The 18,769-nt window shown below is 42.2% G+C and overlaps 1 protein-coding gene across 2 annotated transcripts in view; it reads right to left on the bottom strand.

Moving 5' to 3' along the window:
• Positions 1-16,757, bottom strand: part of CMTM8 (CKLF like MARVEL transmembrane domain containing 8) — a 47,044-nt gene extending 30,287 nt beyond the window's left edge. Inside the window, exon 1 of one of the 2 annotated variants that reach the window (XM_062603571.1) lies at positions 16,440-16,757. In XM_062603571.1, coding sequence (XP_062459555.1) covers positions 16,440-16,610 — 171 coding nt within the window. In that variant the 5' untranslated portion in view covers positions 16,611-16,757. The remainder of the gene's footprint in view (positions 1-16,439) is intronic. The other variant, XM_062603570.1, reaches the window with a different exon arrangement.
• Positions 16,758-18,769: the final 2,012 nt, after the last annotated feature.

The following is an 18,769-nucleotide window of genomic DNA, read 5'->3' as shown; positions in this document are numbered from 1 at the left end:
CCTGCTTTTTTTCTATTCCTCCTTCATCTCTTTCTCTTTTTCCTTTTCATGGTAGTAGCAAAATGAGTTTACTTTGAAGAAATCAGGAACGGGGCTAATCCAGAATTGAGTTTTCAACAGAGACCTATTCAAGAGTTGTTACCACTGTCCAACAATTACTGTTTGCAGAGAAGTTTAGGGTACAAAAGCAACTTTAAGATGAATTAATTATACAGAAGTGAAAATATTAATGTCAGAAGAAAAAAAAAAATTAATTGGACAAACACATAAAAAAGACACTGCAATGCTTTTAGAGAAGTCCTTGTTACCCTGCTCCACAACTTGATTTTTAAGGTTCTGAAGAAAAAACAAAATATCCACAAGCCTGAATACTTCCCACAGCCTGTCTGCTCTCCATAATAAATACTCCAGTGGTGCATGCAGCAGAAGAGAACAAAGTAAAAAGCTCTGTTGGATACGGGACACTTTAAATTTAAGGTACCCAAGTCATAAATCAAGTATATATGCCTGTGTGTGAGGCAGGGTATTACGTTCTCCAACTGCTTCAATGGGCCTTGTGTAAACAAAACACAGAACAACTGGCTGCAAAAGTCAGCTTTCTGGTGCAAGGGAAAAAAAAAAGTCTCCATTCAAGAAGAAAAAAATTCAGTATCTGAAGATTTTGGTTTATTCAGATTTAAATAAGAGAGCAGAAATGATTTAATGTCCCTCAAACGTCTGCTCTGCTTTTCTGCTAGAGGTTGTTGCTTTGCAAGGACAATTGCATACAAAGCTGCTCCTGAATTATCACACTCTACCGTCCAGTGTACCGAGGTAAACAAATCATTGGTTTGAGATACCACATACGCTAACCTGTGAACTGCAGTGAACAGCGAGGTGCGGAGACCTTTGCAGCTGTCTGCATTTAAGAGCTACCAGACTGAAACCAGAACTTCTGTATTTGCCTCCCATAATACATAAGCACAGAAAAGTCAAGAAACAAGCAGGAACAAGTCCTTCTTATTTGCTGCTCTCACTGTCCCCATAATACAGCTAACAGATTTTGAGTTTTCAAACATTCTAACTTCCATTTCTTTCTCTAAATCTGTTTTTTCCAACAGATGTCAGAACTGCTGCAAACTACAAGGACTGCTATAGATTAGTGGTTCTCCCATGCCCGAAAGTGCTTAAAGCAATTACACCTCATAGTAGACAGATATTCCCCATGCATTCTCCTTCTAGCTCCTCCGCAGGCATAGCACTTTGCTCTGGGAGACGAACATGTTGTTAGACTGAAAACTGGTACAACCCCCAAACGTACCTAGCCAAGTGCACCCGCAGTCCTAACACATCTTAGAATCTTGCCTTAAAATTGAGGCAAATTTCCTCAGCATAAGATCAAAGTATAAGCGCTGCTTGCTTCTCATTCCATTCAACCTCCCCCATCCCCTGCATTACAGAAGCTGAATCAATAGATCAGGACACTGGCTCTGTCATAGGGCATGACCTCAATGCATAGGCACAGACTGACTTGTGAGGATAACGGACAAGGCCATGAACCACTGGCAGATGAGTAAGGCTGATAACTACAGGGCAGTCACTTTGTCAGCCTTCAGCACCAAGATTTGCAACTGCTTACCAGTCAACTGCCTCTGCAGAGCCCAGGTCAGAGTCCATCATGGTTTAAGGTGAAGGGAACTATGACTGGGTCAGCAGCTGGTTCAGTGGAGGTGACCACATCCTGACCTGGCAAGCAGCTGGCAGTCCCAATAGCCAAAAACGCAGCAACTGACTTTGTCAAAAAATATTAGCATCTGACCTGCAATTTATTAGCAGTAAGTGATGCAGCCAAAGTTATAAAGAGAAAAGCTCTAGGTAAGGTAATAAAAAGGCAAGGTGCTAAGTGGGTACAGGCTGAGGGTGCGCTCTGAGCCAGCAGCAGGCTCCCTTCCCACTCAAGTGATTCTTCTGTAAAAACCCAAACCTTTTCCTGTAGTTCTGTTTATATTCTACCATCCCAATCTATACAATCAACTAAATTGTATTTACTTAGTTAACTGCCACACCTTTTCCCCTTTCTCCTTCCTCAGATTTGTATCACAGCTGTCTTCTGCCCAGTATTTTCTTCCCTAGAATGGCAATAATGCAGATACAATAATGAGGTGTTACCAGCCTTTGTTCACATACTCTTTGTTGAGTACTTCAGCTATTCACCTCCCACTCAGAAGTTCCTGTTTTCCCACTGAGAGGGGAAGGGAAAGGCCTAAACCTGTACAGTGATATGGCAGCTTTTTGTTTAAAAAGTCTGTGTGCAGCCAGAGATAGACAGTACATTTCCCACCCCCCCACCCCCCCCAAGCATGATATTACTAGTTTCAAAGCAAAGAGGGAAAATTTTTTAGGGAACTAAAAAAAAAGATTTGACTACAAAAGTAGGATTTTTGCAGGTACCCTTCTTTTCAAGCTACCAACTATGGCAGCATCTAAATGCTCAATCCACATACATTGAAAACTCAGCCCACTATCATGAAGTGTGCACAAACCCAGAGGCATGTAATGTAATCTCCTACTGCCAACAATATTACAGGTCTTAGCAAATAGAACCAAAAAAGCAGAAAAGAATTAGGCCACTGAAAGGCATCCCTAACTGAGCTTTGCTAGTTCACACAAAGGAAAAAGTAAAAACACAGCATGCATAGGGATTTGCCTTTGATACAGAAGGCATATGTCATGTGGTAAGGCAGAAAACCTATGGGACACACACACTGGACTGAAGAAACACGTTTAGATTGACATTTGTGATGTTAAGCTGTTTTGACACCTAGGATTTAACAGTATCATGAGGTAATGGTGATGTGGATGTAATAAAATGACCAAAGATTCATCACAAAGTAAGATATCTCCATGTACTCTGAGATACATGACTACAGGGAGCTTTAAAAGGAATACGGAAATTAGACATCTGGGTTATAAAAGGGCATGTCCAAGGAATGGATTTGCTCAGCTTCCCCTTTTATCATCTATCAGCTGCTCTGTTCAAGCCAAAGAAACTGTGCATATTAAACAGGTAAATAAATCGGTAACAGACAGGGCTTTGGGGGGGAATTTTGGTAACAAGTGGGTTAACTGTGCCTTTCATTTTACCTAGAGTCAGCATTTGCACAGCAGGTCAACTCAAAACAGATAAAAAGTGTTAATTAGGCTCCTCCTGATCAAAACCTAATTTGACAGCAAGTACTCTGCACAGGGGTATTTGAGAGGAAAGGGACATGATCTCCTATTAGACTAATCCATGGAACTGGCAAAAGAAACAAGTGGGGAAGTTTCTGGGCATACACTTTTCTTCAGCTCTGCAAGGAAGGAACAACAGAACTCCCCAATAAGTGGATAGGAAATCACTATCGGACAGGAGCTGATGATCTTTAAGAGCCCAACAAACAATGTAAGGACGCATTAGCCATACAGCCTTCCAGGTAGGTAGGCTTTCTGTTAAGGTTCATGCTCATTGCATGTGTAGGTATGCTGGGATGACTTAAATAAATGGGAAATTTGCAATAGGTTTTAACAGCATCACAAATTTATTCATTATAACATTATTCATTATAACCTCTTCAAAACAATATTATTTGTGTACATTAGATCTTAATCTGATTTCGTTCCCATCAACTCATCTGTTCTCTATTTGCACCTCTTCTCAGGGTCATTTTCTTGTTTGTGTACACTGCCTCATCTTACAGAAACAGAAATGACCGCAAGTCAAAATTAAGTGTTCTTCTAAAATGCACTTCTTTACCATGTTTTCTAACTGAGACCTAAACTGAAAAGGCATTTTGAAATAAAGCTCAGGTCTGTAAGTGAAAAATACTTCAGCATAGTTTGAGGAGGGTTGCTTTGGGTGGTTTTATTTTTTGGTGGTTTGTTTTTTTTTTTTTCCTGAGGCTAGCATTACACTGTCCAGCTTAATAAGAAAATGAAAAAACAGATGTAACCAAGCTTAGAGAATTACATCTCTCTTATTGGTGTGTACTCAGTTTAATTTTAACTTGGGCTGGTAAAACACTAAGAGACTCCATCTCACCTTTAATACATTATCTTGACTTACTTCAGGCAAACATTTGCTAGATAGTTCTCAGTTACTGCATAAAGAGAATGTCAAGTTCTTTATATAAGTGTCTGGTCATGTCTCATAATTGACAATGTCTAGAAAGAAATCCCAAGTTTGAACAACATGTGTGGAAACCTTACTCTCCTGGCTAAGATTCCTACCCTTTGTACCCTTTGCTGAGAAAATAAACAGGGAAAATTCTTTGGATGTACAGAATTGAACAATGAAGGTGTAATCAGTAACATAAGAAGTTGTTTATCATTATTCCACTCTTGCTAAGTCTCATTCAATTATAGTTCTATAGGCCTGAGTCATATGTCCAAGACTGGTTTTGTACATCCTCAGATGGAAGTCACAATTCAAACAGAAAACACCATAGAGAAGTCATCTCTTCAAGTAGATCATTACTTAACTTTACAAGGCAGTGTGTAAGAGGAAAGTCCCATCAATGTAAGAATCTATTCAAGAGAGTAAAATAAGAATTGTGGTTTTCCAAAACTAGACATAGTAGTTTCCCAATGACAATGGTTTTTCTGTTCAGTACTAATTTCATTTTACTTTTGATTATCCAGACTCATTCCTTTGCATTAGGGGAAGAAAAAAGTGCACTAATAATGTATTCATTTGTACTGTGCTACATGTTAGTAACAGCACAGGGAAGGAGAAATATTTTCATCTTGGAGGTCAACTGGCAATCCACAGTAGTAAATAACTGCTCTAACTGTATTGCACAGTCCAATGAGTGTGGCTTATGCATACAGCAAGGTTTTCAAATATCAATAATAAATCCCAACAGAGATCCTGCTTTTCCATGCATCTCAAATTTCTTACACTGAAGAACTTTACAGCCTTTTTCTAAAAATCCTTCATTGAGGTTATCACAAGATTGTGGTAGGTCTGACAAAATCCAAGCCTGTCCAACCTGCTCTATGCCTATGGCTCTGCCAAAAGCATTTGTTTATTTAAAGAAAAGCAGCACATTCCACAATGCAAGAACCAAACACAATATTCCCCAATAACCGCCTAAATCACTGTATCAGTATTTCTAATACTGTTCTAAAATACTACAGTATTTTTCATAGTTTTGTCCACCTACAGCTTTATGAAACCATTAAAGATGAAGGCCTCATATTGAGAAGAGCCTGTTCTTTCAGTTGCCTCACACCTCCTATCCGAAGAGCCCATTATGCCAAATTATTATAGTAGGTTCTGCATCTTTCTATGTTGACTATCCGTGTCAAATCTGAAGAACAGCAGACTGGATAAATACCATGCAAAGCAGATCTCCGCAAGTTGCCCTGAGCAAGAAGGCTTGAATGAATGGACACCCCCCCCCCCATGACAAAAAAAAAACATCCAACAAAACAAATCCACAACTTGGAAGATTGGGACAAAGAGGCAGAAGAGTGGACAAGCGAGAAACAGGCATAAATATGTGTTGAAATCCTTTCAGTTAAGTATGCAACACCACTGGAAATTAAGTACTTCACACATCTTGATTCTTCATTAGTTATGTATACATTATAACCTGTAATTACATGACCGCAGACTTTCCCATTCTCTACAACACCTGCATGCAGCAACAGAAGGGAGAGCCTTCTTCAGAACTAATGCCTTCCACTGTTTTGCTTTCTCTTTGTTTAATTGCGTGGCATGCAGACTTGCTCCCTGCCAGCAATTCAGAGTCTTTTATCTGCTTGGACGCTTTAAAAGTACTTTGTTACCTGAATTATCTTGCAGGTCATTAGTAGACTATTAAACGCATTTCTGAGATAAACAAGTATGGTATTCCGACTTTACAGCCAGTGCACTAAAATTAAGGTCAAGAGTACTTCTTGCCAGATTTCACTAGAAAACTTTCCTCCCTCCATAGCACTCAATATGGCACTGCATTTTGCCTCTTCAGAACTTAGCTCCTACTGACTACAGCCACAACTGCTATTTCTTTTGCACCTCAGACTCAAAGTTAGGGATCCAGAAAACAAGGACAAAAGCAAGCACACTGAAGCTTACTTGCCTTTATCTAGCATCCCATGGGAACACTGGTGCAAGCATAAGATAAAAATCAAATTTTCCAAGGAAGCAATTAGCCAGGAGACCATCTTTTCTTTTTCAATAATCCCTTTCCTTACTCACATGCTTTCCTCCCTGTATGCTGTATGTACGGGATCCTGGTTAGTCCCAGAGAAACTCTCCTGTGCAATGACTATGACAGAAGTTTCTTCACAAAAATAACATGACCATGCAAGTTTTGACTGGCTTCCAGTGTCCGCACACAATCTAGTATGAAACCAGCACTGCCAGGGTGAGCATCAATTCTAGCACTTTTTAATGGCCAAGGCCTTCAACTATACTATTTTTTTAATGGTCTCATCTGTGCCTGCTACACACACGAACTCTTTGAAACATGATGTTACTGGCAGCAGGGTACCGCATGGTTTAGAAATTAAACTAAACCCAAACCATAGAATAGCTAGGGTTGGAAAGAACCTCAAGATCATCTAGTTCCAACCCACCTGCCATGGGTAGGGACACCTCACACTAAACCATGTCATCCAAGACTCCGTCCAACCTGGCCTTGAACACCGCCAGGGATGGAGCATTCACAGCTTCCTTAGGGAACCCGTTCCTGTGCCTCACCACCCTTACAGTAAAGAACTTCCTCCTTATATCCAATCTAAACTTCCCCTGTTTAAGTTTTAACCTGTTACCTCTTGTCCTGTCACTACAGTTCCTAATGAAGAATTCCTCCCCAGCATCCTTACAGGCCCCCTTCAGATGCTGGAAGGCTGCTATGAGGTCTCCATGCAGCCTTCTCTTCTCCAGGCTGAACAGCCCCAGCTTTCTCAGCCTATCTTTGTATGGGAGGTGCTCCAGTCCCCTGATCATCCTCATGGCCCTTCTCTGGACTTGTTCCAACAGTTTCTTCCATGTCCTTTTTATGTTGCGGACACCAGAACTGTACACAATACTCCAAGTGAGGTCTCACAAGAGCAGAGTAGAGGGGCAGGATCACCTCCTTCGACCTGCTGGTCACGCTCCTTTTGATGCAGCCCAGGATACAGTTGGCTTTCTGGGCTGCAAGCGCACACTGCTGGCTCACGTTAAGTTTCTCATTGACCAAAACCCCCAAGGTCCTTCTCTGCAGGGCTGCTCTGAACTTCTTCTCTGCCCAACATGTAGCTGTGCCTGGGATTGCTTCGATGCACGTGTAAGGCGCTGCACTTGGAAATCAATGTAGATGCCATTATTTTGGGGTGGTTTTCTTCCCTTCTAAGAATTGAATAAAAGCACCACCCTCCCCAGCATGTATCACAGTTATGCTCTGCGCCTGTAGAGGGCAACTGTGCGTTTGTTTATGCTTTCCAACCTACAGGAGTAGTAGCAGGCATCTAACCACTGGTTCACCCTCCCCTCCCCTGATCCTTGTCAGTCTGCCCTAGAGAGGCTGTCTCCACTTGGAGACAACAAAGCCTGATATTATCAGTTGAAGTATCATTTTAAAGACAGACACATTACAGAGGTTTTCCTTACATTGGAGGCTTTTTTCTTTTTTTTTTTTTTTCCCTGCTCCGCTGCCCTCAATAATTCCTGCCTGCAGCACTCTCTGGATCTGCATTTTAAAGTTTCGCCTACAGTTTCTCAAAAGCACCTTCAGCTGTTACCTACTGCAGGAGCCTCAGACTTGGTAATAGCACTACTGTTGAATAAAGAGGGCAGATGCTAAAATACATATTAAAGAGACTTTCATATAATCACTATACACACATACAAAGGGAGGGGAAGGAAAGGAAGCCGGCTAGTGGCTGCATAACTCAGGCTAAATAAATGGATTCTATGTAAAACAGTGGCACCTTCAAATTATTTAAAAACAGACGTGGGCATAGCAGTCACATTTAAAGCTCATAATATGAACCAGTCTGTTTGAGGCAAAGGTTCCTGACCCTTGTAGCTGTCACATCAGGCCATCAACTAAACACAAGCAACAATTACCAAAGTAGTATCAGAGAGGCTGCTTTCCCCACATGGCCTCTTTCCAGTCCTACCTAGGATTTTTCAATGTATTTAGTTTTTGTAACTAGATTATGATGCATCCAAAGACTGACAACATCTTGCTGATTATTACCATGCATACTCAGTCCTACAAAATCTGATTTTAGAGCATCTCATAACAGACCAGAAACATTGTGGCTGCCCAGAACAAACTCCTGGGACAGCATCACTGTAATAATGCAAATTTTTTGAAACTGGTTTATTTTTGCTTTGAAGATTTTTGTCTCAGCAAATTTGTGGTCGCATCAACATCATCTGCACACCCATACCTTGCAAAAAGGAGCAGTGTAAACACCCAATATTGTGTTCTATTGGCAAAAATGCAGTCCTGAACCAGGACTGATCCAAGTCTGCGTAGCAAAGTTCTATCAAAGCCTGGATCCATTATTAATGAATACTGAACCAAGACCCAGCCTTTTACAGTTCACTAACATAAGCTTAACACCAAACGTTTCTTGGACCAGACCCAGCTGCCACTAAAAGTGGTGACTTGATTCTTTCCTCAGTGCCTTCTTTACTCAAGTTTTACCAGTCTTACACCTGAGCTGCTCCTTTTAGAGATAGGTGCATCGGTGCCAGCAGCTTCCACAGGAACTGGCTCTAGCCACATGAACAGAACTTCTTTGCCAAAGTCTGATGGATACTAAAGTCTGTTTGCTATTTATTTGACCCTAGAAAAGAGGGTGTCCTGGGTTCAGCAGTAGCAGTCATGTTTCTCCTTCTTGGTAGCTGGTGCAGTGCAGTGTTTTGACTTTCAGCCTGGGAACAGAACTGATAGCGATGTTTTGGTTTGGCCAAGGACTTTGTGAGCCTTATGCTCTGCCAGGGAGGAGGGGAAGCCAGGAGGAAGCAGAGACAGGACACCTGACCCAAACTGACCAAAGAGGTATTCCATACCACAGCACGTCATGCCCAGGATGTAACTGGGAGTTAGCCAGAAGGGCTGGGGGACTGCAGGGTTGGAGGAGGTATCGGTCGGAGCCTGGTTGGGCTGGGGGGGCAAGTTATCGGTCGGCTGGTGGTGAGATGATGTATTCTCTTCCCTTGTTATTTCCTTTATCATTGTTATTATTGGTGGTAGCAGTAGTGATTTGTGTTATACCTTAGTTACTAAACTGTTCTTATCTCAACCCGTGGGAGTTGCATTCTTTTCGATTCTCCTCTCCGTCCCTCCGGGAGTAGGGGGAGGGAAAGAAGGGGTGTGTGTGTGTGTGTGTGTGTGTGTGTGTGTGTGAGTGAACGAGTTACCTGACTGGGTTTAAACCACGACAGAGGGCTTGGCCCTCTCTGCAAGACACACTTTCTGCTGCTCTTATGGAATTGGAGCAAGTGCAGAAATACCACACTGTTAAAATATGTACTTTATCCAAAAGGAAAACAAAGCTAAAAATATAAGAACAGGATCATTAAGAAACACAATATATGACACTTGTTATTCCCAGGAGAGAACAGGAAAGAACAGCAGGCTGAATGAGAAGACACTCATCAAACAACAGCAACACACCATAATTCCCTCTACACTTCCCACTCAGAAGGGTTCAGAATCCCCAACAGAATTTCTTTCTCTGTAGTTTTAAGAATTCCATTTTTAAGACTCATCCTTGAGCCACTGCTGCTCCAACCCTGTCTTTTGCTGTTATGCAGTCAGTGCAGAACATGGCACAGAGCAGACACATTCGCAAGTTCCCCAGGTACACTGAACTGCTCCCAGAACCCTAGGCCAGGAAATGAAAGGCATCTGCTCTTGCTGTGGAAGCAGCACTTTGTTAATGCTTAAGACCAGGAGTCAGAAGCCTGGTGACCATTTGTGCAAGAGTGCTGTGTGAATCACACTCAATTACCCCTTCTTGTTTGCATTCTTTCCCTGCTTGCATTTTTATTACTTGGCCAGCAAATACACCTCTTCATCATACATGGCATGGAAAATGTTTTTTAGATAGGCATAGACTATTTTAAGATCCTCTAATTTGAAGTCTTAACATTGTGTAATAATTCAGTCCAAGGAGAAGGCAGGAATCCCATGCAGAAAGAGGAAAATAGAATATAACACAAGGGTAGGAAAAAAAAACAACAAACCAGCAAACTAACAATCACAAAGAAAAGGGGCAGAGACAAGTCCAAGATTTATATCCTTTCTAGGACAAAAGGTAGCATCAATTATCTCCATCACTTACTGTATTTGACAATACCGCTTGTCTTCTCAAGCAACTCAGTTCCCATAGTGCAACTACCCAGGGATATAGGACTTCTGGGGAAACAAAATAAAAAATCTTCCACATGATTTTTACTGGACCAGCTGGCATAGCTGAAAAAGGCAGTTTTCAGGGATGCAATCCCAGTCTCCTTCTAACTATATTATCTACCTTTGTCGTTAGATCCTGATGGTTTTAGCTTCAGCACTCATCCTCATGAGTCACACACCCAAGCACAGCATCATGCAAAGCTCCTAGGAAGCTGTGCCTATTCCATTAGAAATAATGGGAGGACTGAATGTTTCACCAACATACAGACTCAGGCTGCTTTAGCCCCCCCAAGAATCTTTAAAATTAGCTTTGTAAGTACAACATTTTTGTAGGTACAAAAGAAAGAAAGAAATTGTTTTCTAGGGTTTGGGAGGGATGAAGGAAAAGGAATCCTATTCACTATCCATCCAAGAACAAAGCTGATGTTTAAGTATCTCTTTAAAGCATTCTTCTTGTGAAGAGATAATGACATTTCATACATATTCTACCTTAACCTTGAGTTATTGATAATATTTTGCATATCTGACCTTTTGTAAAATACCTGCATTCAGTCCAAGTGGCATTTTCACCCTCTTGCCCTATCAGTGCTAATACTGTTTCTATCTGTGCTTGGAGCTCATTCCAGACAGCACTTTCCAAAGCTTCTGTCTTCTTGTGTCCCCCAGACAATCCTCTCTTCCCAAGGAAACATCCTGATCTTGTCCAGGAAACCAAAAGCCTTTAAGGAAACAGAACTTTAAATAACTATATGAGAATTTTAAACAACTTCCTAGAGGAAGACAGAAATCGTGTAGATGTGTGTATTTCCTACACTAAGGACAGCTAAACTAAGGGTTAGCATTGGAACAACAGAGCACCTAAAAAAGGGAGAACTGAAACCTGACTTCAGTGGGAGTTTTGTCTCATCAGGAGCAAAAGAGAGAGCTTAGACTTTATATTGTATGGAGGTTTTATTCATGCACAGGAAAATGAAGCTACTGGATGGAGTGACTGACTAGTGCAGGATAACGTATTTTCACTCAGTAAAACGAAGTGTATTAAGTCCATGCATATGTACATCTCCTCTAGGTAAAACACTCATTCAGCATGTCAGAAAGTGCCTCAAGTTTTATCAGCTTCATGCAAGCAGGGATGCTATGACTAGAGTAAAAATTGCATTAAAGAAAAAAAACAAAACAGAAAAAAAAAATCTCTGCTATTCCTGAGAGAAGAGAAAGTCTTGCTGTTACTCAGGTGAGGAAAAGGGCTTTATGAAACTCCTTCTGTAAGCCTCAGGGCTATTCCAACAACTGGGGGTGCAGGAGAAGCATGGAATCTATATACAAAACTGTGAACTGCAGTCAGAGAGGGCATAAAACTGAAAGAAAAAGCTAAATACAAGAAGAGCTTTAAAAAACAAAGTAAAACTTTCGGCTTTTCCATAGTACATGTCCCATTCCATTATTTCTGTTTTTGTTAACATTTATTATTTTTATTGATAACTTAATACAAAATTTGAATATTTGTAGATTATTTTGGTGCATCTCAGAGGAAAAAAAAAGGGGAAAGCCTACTGAATAAACATTTGGACATACCCAGTTGTTCTGGATTGGTAATCTCAATATCTTAAATCTGACATACCTTTCAATGTCTATTTAATATTCAGAGGCTCACCACATTACTAGAAGAATAAACAAATTCAGTAAGATTTCTTTTCTGAATTAACCCTTCAGAAATCTTACATATGAATAATAATGAAACAGTGATCAAAATTACTTTCCTTGTCCAGAAATGTAAATTTGAACCGTAATTTTATGTGGTGCTAATAATGTAAAGTCCCTCCAGTCAGGTTTCTATTTCAAGTACATATCTTATTCTAAGCATTTCACTGAAAGAATAAAGAAATGCAACTGTAATTACAATTTACTATAATTTACAAGATCTCACTTGCAGCAGTTAGCATAACAACCTTCCAAACCTTTCCAAGCTATGGAGTATTTGCTTTGTTAAGGACACAAGCCTTAAAATTACGAGGGCAAGTTTTAAAAGACTGCATCTAGCAATACACCAGTGTGAAGCAACAATCTGAAGTAATTGGTGTCATCATGGTAGAAAGTAAATATTTTTATAACTACAACCATAGCAACCACAAAACTCTCTACATCTCCAAAGTGATCCATAATGTTTGACTTGAGAAGCTGATTTAGAGGTCTGAGGAAGTATCACTAACCATCATTTATCTTGGCCATAAAATACCCAGGAAGACAAATATATAGCCTTTCTGGGCCATCACTGTACAGAAAAGAAACACTCAAAAGAAGTCTCTGGAAATGGCTGTATTCTCTTCTTTTCAAACTACAAATCCTTCTGGGGGCTGGCTGTTACACTATAGAAATTAGTATCAACTATCTTCTATAGGACGTATTTTTACTGAAGTGTCAACCCAGGTGATGGACATCCAAATTGAAGACTTTATGTAACACTGCTTATGTCTTATATAGTAGTTTTCACGAACAGATCTCAGTGTGCCTTACAAAGATTTGTATCCACATTCCATGAATAGATAAGGCATTCAGAGAAGTCAGATGCAGATAAATTCACTGTCAGTAGTCACTGGCCAGCTAAAGCCAGTGAAACCAATTCTCCAGAGCCAGAATTCCCTGCCCTGTTCAGCAAGCATCATTACTTCAGTAATAAGTATTTTTGATAAGCCAGTTCCCAAATGGCTCTCTCAGAAACCCAGTGGCATTTTCTATTTTCCTCTTTGCACTGAAATAAACTAACCCCAGTTCTTCTCCAGTGAGTGACAGGAAACCTTGTACGCTCTCTTGTCACAGAGGCAGACGTAGAAGGCAAAGGAAATCTGGCAGCACCAGGTAATTCAGCCTACACTTCAGGCTGCGTTTCTGGTTCATTCATACTTGATGTGTGCAATGCAACGCCAAATGCATTGCAAAATTAAACTGAACTGTGTTTGGGTACATCACTCTATTACTGCTCAATATGCACAGTCAATCTCATCCTAGATTTATGCTGGCTTAAAGCAGCTATATAAAGAAGAGATAATACCTGATCCACCATAAAACCCGTCATTATAAAGGTAACTCATTTTGAACAAATTGGAAACGGCAAACTGAGTTAATGACAGACCAGTGTTTTGCAGCACTGCAAAGAATCTCTTAGTAGAAGCAGTTAAACTGAATTTACTGTCATTAAACCACAACACATGTGGAAATCCATGTGGCAGTTAATTCATCTTCACAGCACCCAAACTAGGGAAGTAAGAGCAAAACCTGATCTAGATCCTTCATTTAAGGGGCTTTAAGATTTAATAATGTGCTTTTCCATTCTCTTTGGTTGAAGAATAACACAGATTTGCCCTTTGCCTATACAGAGAAGAGAGCTCCAGTTTCAGAGCCAGGGGTGACAGACTGCTCTTCTTGCTCATACACGTCATTGACTGACAGCAACAATAATCAAATATTTATGCAGCCCCACAGTGCAAACTCTCAGAACATTTAGCACTGTTGTTTAACACCCCTAGCTTAGCTTTAACATAGTATCCTAATGGGGGTGGAGGGGGGGGGGCAGGGTCTGGCAGATGAGCAGCTATAGCAATAACAGCGTATTAACTAAACCCAGCCCTCTTCCCTGTCCATCTTGTGGGTGTCTCCAGAACAGGGGCAGCAGAAGCAAACTTAATGCTCTTATGACAAAATGATCCACTGGGCTCCAAACTCATGAGGCTGAATTTCAGACACACACAAGTCTGTCCTATTTGCAGGTTTGCAGATCCTTAGCAGAAAGATCATGCTCTGAGCTGGGGGATCAGTACTGAGGGTCAGAAATAACTCAAAGAGCCAATCTGTGCAGACAGGCCTCAACTTTTATATATATAGGATGACCAGAACAGTCAGGAACTGACTGTACAAAAATCCATTACAGCTGAATAGCACAGCCAATTTTGAAACGGAGATCCTGTGTAAAGCTAGTAATGCTCTCTCCCTTAAAGCCCATTTTCTCCCAGAATAAAAAGAACATACACAACTGGTGGAAGAGGCTTGCCCAAAACCAGTACCAAACATCTATATGCACACACACATACATCACTCACTCACTGGATTTTAATAACAGGTTTTATTTCAGTTAATTCCACATCAAGATATTCACTAATACATTTTTCTTTCCCTGTAATTTCACAGAACAGCTGTTCTACCTGCTTTAAAATAGGTGAAGAACCAGAAGTATTTCCTCGAAGGCAGTATCTAGCAATACTCTGCTTCTGTAGGGCCTGCCTTATTGCTTTCAACTTAGAATTAAAACCATTCTCCATTTTCTCAAATACATCATCAAAACCCAGTATAAGTTCATCTACATTAGAGACTTCTGTTAGCTCCTTGGAGCTGGCCAGAAACTACGCATCTTCACACTGTTGATCAATAAAAATACATATGTGGAAGCCTGTAATGAAGACACAACTCTACACTAGCCTGTGAAGTTAGGTAGTGCTGAAGTTCTTTCTGAAGCTGGTAAACATGTTCTCAAGTGCTTACGAAACTTAAACCAAAGCTTGCTCTAAATGTCAATATTAACCAACTCAACAACAGTGGATTCAAACCTTTCAAAAATGGTACCTGAAGAATAGTTTTATAATTATTCCAGGGGTCAGGAATGGCTGATAGAAAGTCCCCCTAAACCCCAACATCACTCTGTTTAGAAAGGTAAACTATACATGTATCACCACCTGTCAACACAAAAAACAAAAGCCCACTTCCAACAAAGAGTAAGCAAGAGCGTGTCTATGCCCTATGGCCATGTAGCTCAATGTAGTTGCAGCTGATGGAATATTAGCAGGTTGGCTGAATATACCACATCCCAGCAGGGCCTGGGAAAAGCCCCGAGCACCTTTAGTCCATAAATGAAGACTTTTTTACTCGCAGATCTACCAAAACCCTTACAGTGCCTTAACTGAAACGAGCCTACAATCACCTACCTGCTAAATATTGCCAGAATTCCCAACCATGCTGGCATACAAGGTACCTTGTAGCAGGCTCTGACTTCACACTCACCACTACTGTCCTGCACAGTGGCTGGCATCTCAGTGTGCATCCTCCCTCTCACGGCACTGTTCCTGCCTTAGGTCCTACACTGTACTTCAGCCTGAAGCTTCACATGGTTATTTTAACTTTGTAGTCAGCAAAATCAACAGTCATTCCGCTGCTCTGGTGAAGCACAATGTTTTCAAGCCCTGAAAATGAATCTAAAGCAAAATCACACTGGAAACTCAAAAAATTAGGGGGCGCAACCAGCCCTTTAACTTCCTTAACTACTAATCGTGTAGATAAGCAAACCTGAAAGAAACACTGGCTTTCAGGGGAGATGCTGAGTATCTACTGCTTAACACAACAAGAGTAGGCATGCTCTAAGTAGAAGTAAGACCCTCCTACAACTAGGGTTGTATTGTTAGTGCGAACAGTACTAAAACAAGGGACCAAACCCTATACTGCCTGGTCCTCTGTACATTCATTTACACATTATAAAGTACCTCCAAAAGTAACACCACCAAAAGGTGTTAGTTCGAAATCCGCTCTGCACAGTGACATCTAATCACCGAGGACATAAGGAAATGGTTTTTACTGACCCACAGAATGAAGGTAAGTTACCTAATGAACTTTTAAGTAATGGTTATCTGTGCGCTATGAAGTACAAAGCGTATAAAACAATGTAGTCAAAGAAAAACCTCCAACAGTTCCTGGTCTGCCAAAACATATTTCTCCACTACGAGAGGTGATGACACCGCAAGCACTGCGGGAGACTAAAAAAACAGTATGTGCCCTGTGTTACTTTTGCATGTGTCAATAGTTTTGAGGCAGGAGCACTGTGTGTATCCCCCCCCCCCCCCCATAAAGCCGCCCTTGTTTCCTCACCATCTCTTCCCTTCGGACCCACAGAAGCCGCATCAGGTGATGAACCGAGGGGAAACATCCCAAGCTCCAACCCATAGCGAGGACAAAACCTGCCCCTCTGCGCACCCCCCGCCCCGGCTCCTCTGCGGCCGCCGGCCGCCCGGGGCCACTCACGATCTCGGTCACCATAAAGAGCCCGGGAAGCGTCCGCAGGAACTCCCTGTCGTAGGCAAGGGTGCTGGAGCTGGCGGACAGGTTGGCGGTGAAGGAGCTGCTGGTGGTGGTGACCGTGTGGGACCGAGGGCGCGGCGGCTGCTCCTGAGGCTGCGACACCGGCGGCTCCATGGTCGGCGCCGCGGGGCTGCCCCCGGCCAGCGCCGAGCCTGGCTGCGGGGCGGAGGCAAGGCTGGCTGCCTCCTCACGGGCGGCGGGAAAGTGCCTGCCGCCGCCGCCGCTTTGTGTGTCCCCAGCGCCGTGAGCAGCCCCTCGCCTGAGCCTTGCGGGCACTGTGCTCTCTACCCGACCCCAGGCAGAGAGGGCCGGGCCTGGCGGGAGGCCACCCGCCCGGGAGCCAGCTCAGCCCGTCCGGAGCTGCCCCTCGGTGGGAGCAGGGCGGAGACCTCATGGGCTGCGGACCGACCGCCGAGGCCGGTGTGGAGGATCTTGGTCCTGGATTGCCTAGCGCCAGGGAAGGGCTATCTGAGGGAGGCCCCTTCCCCTCACCTCCCGGCTTTTATACACATGGAGGCCTTGGGACCAGTGCAGCTGAGGGGCCAAGCTGAGCCAGACCTCGTCTGGAAAAACACCCAAGGGAAACCTTGCCATAGCCTCATGGGTGAGCATGGTTTGGGGTCCAGGCGCAGCTGCCTGCCATCATTGCCCATCTAGACTGTCGCCCACGCTGTGGGTTGTTGTCCCCACTGGCTGCCATTGCTCCTCTGTGGCAAGGTGTTGGAAGAGGAACCACCATAAAGTGCAGCAGGAAGGGAGCAGTAGGCTTAGGAGGTGCCACAGAGTCCCGAGAGCTGGAAATGAGGATTTAGCTGGCATTTGCCAAACAACCAGCTGTCTCCGTGATGAAAAAGATTTTTTATAAAGCCATGAATGTCACTGGAAATGGAAAGTATGAGGTCACTATTGGCCACCACTTGACAGCTTCAAGCAGTTCCCTCGCCTATATTTTCTAGTAGTTTTCCAGTCTAAAGTGTCACATTTAAAAAATAAATAAATAATTTCCAGGTAATTTAAAAGCTGCTAAAGTGATCTTCCATTCCACAGAAAGTACGGTGCTTCAACAACAAGTGGTAGGTTTTTTTCAGTGTGTAGGAATTCTCATTGGCAAAGTATTTGCATGTGTCAGCTCAGTGAAAATGAAGTGCTTTCCATATGCCTGGTGGCTGTTGTCCTCGAATTGTTTACTGCTGCTCTCCTGCTGGCTAGCAATGGAAAATTTTGCAGTATTACCTTTCAGCAACAGGTTGAAACAGCTGGGAAGGGAGAAGGAGGATGGCAGCATGTGAATTACCGAAAGGAACTGCTTCTTGTGCAGGATTGTGCTTCTGCTCACAGTGTGTGTCACAGCACAGGCTCCTTGGTCTTCTTGGAATGTGTGTCTTGTGGAGCCTCATTGTACTCATAGGCACTGGTGACATTTTTATAGAAGATGGCATAAGAAATATGACAGAGTTTTGCAAACATGAACTGCAATGCAGGTCATCAGAACGAGATGCCAGCCGCTCTGCTTGATGTGATACACAGATCATATGAGGTTTTCTTTAAGAGAAAAAAAAAAAGACCATTAGCAAACCACACACTCAAACCATTTAACACAACATTTCAATCATGAATGAGGAATTTTACACTTCCTAGCAAAACCTTCATTTTTTGTGGAGTTACCAGCATTTCTGTGCTGGTTGAGTTCCTGTTTTATCCCTTTCTCTTAAATAAGAGCTGAGATTTTAAAGTAACAGAACACAGCTGTGCACCAATCTGTTTAGAGACCTGCTTCAACTGGCTGTAAATGAAAAGTGCTTTATCTGATTGTTCAGCACTGCCAAGCTTCCTTCCAGTGCCAGAGAGCTCCTGCTGCTCTTTGAGAGGAACCATTATAACAGCATGGAGTTTCTTCTCTGAAAGACTCTTGTCTCCGGTTTCCCACTTACAAGATCAGTAAGTAAAACTGAGTAAATCTGGGGTTAAAATTCATGCCAGTAGCAAAACTAACACCAATTTCAAAACATCTTGAGTCATTTGCATCACTTTCCTTTGGAGAGCTGATTTATTTTACACTAGATGTGTATTCTCACTGTGTTTCCAGTACCTTATTCAGTGGTCTCAGTTTCAATGCAAAATGCTAAAACTCTTTAACATTATGTAGTATTTATTTAGTTTTTAGTATTTATTTTGATCCCTGAACTTCTGAGGTCAGTGTTGTTTCTCTTTCAACCATCATCAGAGCAATAAACTTCATTGGTTTTGATCTGCACGTCTATCGTTTGAGAATC

Source organism: Pezoporus occidentalis, unplaced genomic scaffold, assembly GCF_034315485.1.
Source record: "Pezoporus occidentalis ecotype Australia unplaced genomic scaffold, CSIRO_AGI_Poc_V1 ctg80, whole genome shotgun sequence".
Classification (NCBI taxonomy): domain Eukaryota; kingdom Metazoa; phylum Chordata; class Aves; order Psittaciformes; family Psittacidae; genus Pezoporus; species Pezoporus occidentalis.
Note: the sequence above shows the minus strand (reverse complement) of the source record. Positions and strands in the feature narration are given on the sequence as shown.